The sequence below is a fragment of the Silene latifolia genome, chromosome 2 (assembly GCF_048544455.1).
Source record: "Silene latifolia isolate original U9 population chromosome 2, ASM4854445v1, whole genome shotgun sequence".
In the NCBI taxonomy this organism is placed as follows: Eukaryota; Viridiplantae; Streptophyta; class Magnoliopsida; order Caryophyllales; family Caryophyllaceae; genus Silene; species Silene latifolia.
In genome coordinates this window covers 181,472,314-181,477,790 of record NC_133527.1, presented here as the reverse complement: position 1 = coordinate 181,477,790, position 5,477 = coordinate 181,472,314, and the positions used below count along the sequence as shown (strand labels likewise).

The 5,477-nt window shown below is 33.3% G+C and overlaps 1 protein-coding gene across 1 annotated transcript; it reads left to right on the top strand.

Moving 5' to 3' along the window:
* The first annotated feature begins 322 nt into the window (after positions 1–322).
* LOC141641735 (F-box/kelch-repeat protein At3g06240-like) lies at positions 323–1,501 on the top strand. The gene has a single exon (XM_074450383.1). The coding sequence runs from the start codon at positions 323–325 to the stop codon at positions 1,499–1,501; it is 1,179 nt and encodes a 392-aa protein (XP_074306484.1).
* Positions 1,502–5,477: the final 3,976 nt, after the last annotated feature.

Sequence of the window (5,477 nt, the reverse complement as noted above, 5' to 3'; positions counted from 1 at the left end):
ATGCATCAATAAAGATTGGACCATACATGGCACAAGCATTAAACTAGTCTTGGGGAAAGAACCAAAACAAAACAAGTAAGCCAACTGAAAAATGTAGGGTTTTAAAACGTTCATCGAGAGTTGAAAGGTTGAAACTTTTTTTTGAAAGATGAAAGGTTGAAAGTTTGAAACTTGAAACTTGAAATTCATCTAGACATCTAGTTTAAATAACCCTACTTCCATAGATCCAGCCATCTGATCTCCACAATTCTTGCCTCTATAAACTAAAATAAAATTACTCTCAAACATTTTCTAAAACTTGCTTTGATAATACGGATTAATAATGTTCCCAGAAGAGATCATGATCGAAATACTGATTCGCTTACCAACAAAATGTATTGGCCGTTTCCGTCTTGTTTCGAAACCATGGCGACATCTCCTTTCCGGACTACCCTTCATCAAAGCTCACCTTCAGCAAACCAAAAAACTAATGGATGATAATGCGTTACTGATGCTCGTGTATCGGCATTGTAATACGCTTTATAGCGCCACCTTATTTCACCACTTGGACTACGAAAATATCGCTTTGGTTCGGGAGCTTATTTTTGACGTAACGCCTTATTTTTGGCCTGAGGGTATGCCTTCTTGTGATGGATTGATTTTAATTAATCCTGCTAACTACGGCAGGATGTTGATCAACCCAACTACTAAAGAGACTCGAGAGTTGTGTGAATCACCGTATGCTCTTGACTCTTTTTGTAGTTTCACTATGTATGGACTCGGGTATGATCATGTTAGTGACGATTACAAGGTTGTCACAATTTCTTATTATAGACATGACCATGACGAATATTGTCGACATACGTCTGATGAGATGTTTGTTAATATCTATTCGGTTAGAAATGGTACGTGGAAAGAGGACGAGGGTTCCGCGTATAATCTTTATGATGGTTATGTTACGACTGGTGTTTTTGTGGGTGGGTATATACATTGGATTGTTAGTAGGAATTCCGATAACTCGACTACTATGATCGGGTTTAATTTGGCCCAAGAGAAGTTTGAAGAAGTAGCAGTACCTAGTTCAGTTGATGGGGACCGCTTTGTATTTGATCGCCTTGTACTGCTTGGAGGATGTCTCTCCATGTTTCATTATCGGTCGGAAAATCAAACGGATATTTGGGTGATGAAGAAATATGGTGTTAAGCAATCTTGGACTAAAATCTCGATTGTGGACCATTGGTGGTCAAGATTTGTGCCATTGCTATATATGCCAGAGAAACGGGAAATGATGATGGTGACTACGTCCAACGAGAATTTGGCGATATACAATTTGGATACTGCAACGTATGGAGGTAGTTCATTATATGGTGTAATTGACGGGTTTCTGATGCATGGTAAATTAAGCGATTTTCATATTGTAGGGAGCTTCGTTGAAACTCTTGTCTCGCCTTACTACAATTGCACAAGGCTAGCTATTGGCAAGTGTTATCGCACTAGGCCTTCTAATTTTTGGAACCTCTAAAAGATCTGTCTAGAGCTTGGAATCATTAGCGTGGTCCTGTTAATTGATTGCATTATGAAAGTGTCCAGATCATCTTGGGAATGGGTGAAATTAGGGTTTTCAAAGATCGGTTAATTGGGGAAGAACAAGGGAGATAGTGATGGAGGAAGGTTGCTTTTTTTTTTTTTTTTTTGGGAAATTCTACATGGTAACCCTGAGTTTTTTCGATTTCTATGTGGTACCCTCTCTTTTTCCGAAAACATCAGTGGTAACTGGTAACCCTTAATTCTTTTACTTATTCTACACCGTAACCTAAATTGTATTTTCCGTTATGTTTTCCGTTAGTTCTAATTTTTCTATCAGTCTACCTGGTTCAGCCAACAATATTCATCTTCCAAATTCAATTTTTATTTTTTTTACCTGTATATTTATTTTTTCTCTCCCATTCTCAGATTTTTCATCCCTGATCCAATTCAATTTCGTCTCTCACTTCTTACACAATCCTTCATCTTTCCTAGACTCTAAAATAGTGAAATCAGAATTTCATAAAATCTCTTATTTATAAACAAAATCAAACGAGAGACTAAATAAGAAGTGAAAGTGATCGATAAACGGGCCAAAATCATCTCTTTTCTGGCAATTTTATTGTTGTAATTTAACCAATTCGTGAAAAATAATATGAAATTTAAGGTATTAGGGAATTTTAGGGTAGGTTAGAGGTTGGTCAAATGGGAAATTGATAAGGTGGATAGTCATGCAAGGTAGGTTTAATAAACAAAATCATGGATGAAATTAAATTAGATTCTGATTTCCCCTTTTTGTACAAGACTAATTAAAAGATAGAGAAAGTGGGAGATAATATGGGAGGGAAGAAATTGAAAAATTGTTGAAGCATATGAGAAAAATAAATATTTGGATGAATAATATGGAACTATGAGCAAAGATAAGAAGATATGGATGAAGAAGATCGAAGATCAATGGTAAAGAAGATGAAGATTGTAGGTTGAACAAGATAAAATTGATAGCCATTAGTTTTAACGGAAAACTTAACGGAAAATACAAGTTGGTCATGGTATAGAATAAGGACAAGAACTTAGGGGCACTATTGATGTTTTTGGAGAAAGAAGGGGTACCACATAAAAATCGAAAAAACTCAGGGTTAGCATGTAAAATTTCCCTTTTTTTTCTTTTGGTAACGGTAAAAATATCTATCTAGTATAAAAGCTAGGTTTTTTAGAGGCTTGCCATTGGTTCCTTAATATCAGAGTTTCAAAGTGATTTTTTTGCTTCAAACAAACGAATTAATTTCTCTCTTTCTACTTTTTTGTTTCTCACACACAATTTATTCTCCAACAAAAATTCAGTGGCTCTATTTAATTCACTTTAGGCACAATATAATTAAAAGCATGGTAAGAGCATGTACATTGAGGAGGAGGTAATCTTCCTCTCTTCAATTTTTTCTAATTTTTTCATTGGTCATACTACTTTCTCTTTTCACTACCCAATTTCCCACCTTTTTCATCCTCTTCCTCTCTTCTTTTCCACATCAAAGAGGATCTTATTTCCTCCCTTTTAAGTAGTCCCCACCACCCATTTTCTCTCTTATTTGGCACAAGGGCCAAGACAAGTACATCCTCTATTTATAGAGGATGTCTTCCTCGATCTTCCTCTTTAAAGAGGATGTTGCCACATTGAAGAGGACATCCTCTTAACACCCTCTTTCATCTAAGGGGATGGGCAATCCTCTTCAATGTGGATGCTCTAAAATTAGTTCAACGAAAAAAAAATTACAAAGCCGGAATAAAAAGCGCGTTAAAATTACTTAAAAATGAAAAAAATTACAAACCGAAAATTAAAGAAAATTTTTAGATTAATGGAAAACATGTGGAGGAAATTTTTCATATTTGAAAGTAGTGGAATGTATGAAGAATCCAGGTTCCAAAACAACGAGGAAAAAAAATATTTATATGAAAAAATAAAAATAGTCGAAAAACATCAAATTAGGTTTGAAATAATTAAAATTTGAGCTAAAATTCAAACGGAAAAAATAACAAAAAAATCATATACAGAGAATGTTTACAACAAGGCTCAAAATAATACTCCAAGCAAATGTTAATATTGTTACATTGAAAAAGACGACAAAAATCGATGTATTTTTTTGAGAAAAATTAAAATATCACGACAATAATTATTAGCAATTTTAACAATTTTAAATGACATGCAAAAGAACTATTGCTTTGAAATTTGATTTTTCAACATTTAAATTTCATACTTACATGATCTTTGTAAACATTTTAAGCCAAATATCTTCAAAATTGACCGAAAAACTCTTAAATATACAACAAATTAGGTTTAATAAAAATGAAAGGATGATTTAATGAAGGTAGATGATGATCCATATTTGAGGGAAATGAATGAGGCTATAAATCGTATGTGAGTTTAATTTGGGTTTTTTTAGAGAGGGGATCGAGAGTGAGAGTGGGAGGCGGACGAAGTGAATGTGATGTGGTAGGTAGGGTTAGTTTTGGGGGTGGGGTGGGAAATACATAACTTGAGATTTGCATTTGTTTAATTTGTCTTGGTAAATTTTATTTAAGTTTTCGGCTCACAATATATTACTCTTTCCGTCTCGATTAACTGTTATCGACTTTTATTTTTGGGTGTATTTTTAATTATTATCTATTTTATTTTCGTTTTTATGTGTATTTTTAATTGTTATCATATTTATGTGATCGCATTTCAAACTTATGCATTTAGCCAAGTTGTTGAATATCTAATCTCCGGCATCGATATCTGCACCGATTTAACTTTTAACAATGTATGACATTAATATAAGTCTTATGGTATTAATATACATCATATTTTTCAATTATTACTTGAAAGATATAATGTCTAATTATCATACGGAATAATTAAAATATTGAATTTTAAAGTAACCCGTGCATTTTTGCACGGGTATAAAACTAGTTCAAGGTTGTTTCTTGGTTGACAAGTGTTTGTTTATTGTCTTCGATTCCTTCTTGTATTTGCTACGACTAAGGAATGCATGAAATAATTAGGGGTAAATTTTAATTGGGTGATAATTACTGGGTAATTTAATTACTTGAGTGTTCTTGAAGATAGGGTTGGCATAAGAGTAATAATTACTGAGAAGATTCGAGAGGTAAATAATTATTCTCGTATCAAACATGTATAACACACCTTGCATATCACTCTCTTTTTACCTCCAATCCAAGCAAACCCTAACTATATTAGTCTACTCGTAACTATGACGTGTAGGATCAGAGTAGTGTACGAACAAACATACGAGTATGATCAGTAATAGTTACTCTGTATAATATTTCTCGGAGAGAGACCTGAGGACGGAATTATTTAGCTCAAATTAGATGAAATAAGGTCATGGAAAAAACAATAAAGCGCTGCCAAAAAAAAACAATGAGGGAGCATTTCGTTTCAATACAAGAAAACATAGTGACAGATTTAAAAGTGATACATTCGATTCCTCAAAAAAAAGTGATACATTCGAGTTTTTTTTCTTTTTTTTTTTGAAAAATAAAATATTTCAGAGTAGAAACCGAAAAATTCGATCTTTCCATGTACTCCTATGGAAAGAAATTACAGCAGTGAAACTTCAACCCAACCCAATGTCATTGAAGAGAAGATTTTCAATTGCTTTACCCAATAAAATAACACAAATTTTTCTATAAGACCGTTGTATGGTGCAACCATTTAAAAAGTGATTAGTCACTCTTTGACATAAAATGGTCATGGTCTATCAAAGTGGTCACTTTTTATTTGTCACACCAAACCCATGATAATTATTAATAAAGTAATAATGAGATTAATCACTTACTCGTAAGTCATAACAACATTCTTGTCATCCTCCTTCAAGGTGAGCTCAGAAAGTAACTTTTCACTTTCATATTTCATCTGAATATATGAGATAGGTTTGTTCTATTTAACATGATGAAAATATAACCTAGTTTACAATCTTCAC

Excerpts from the sequence above, each read along its gene's own strand:
- LOC141641735 (XM_074450383.1), top strand. The coding sequence starts at position 323 with ATGTTCCCAGAAGAGATCATGATCGAAATACTGATTCGCTTACCAACA.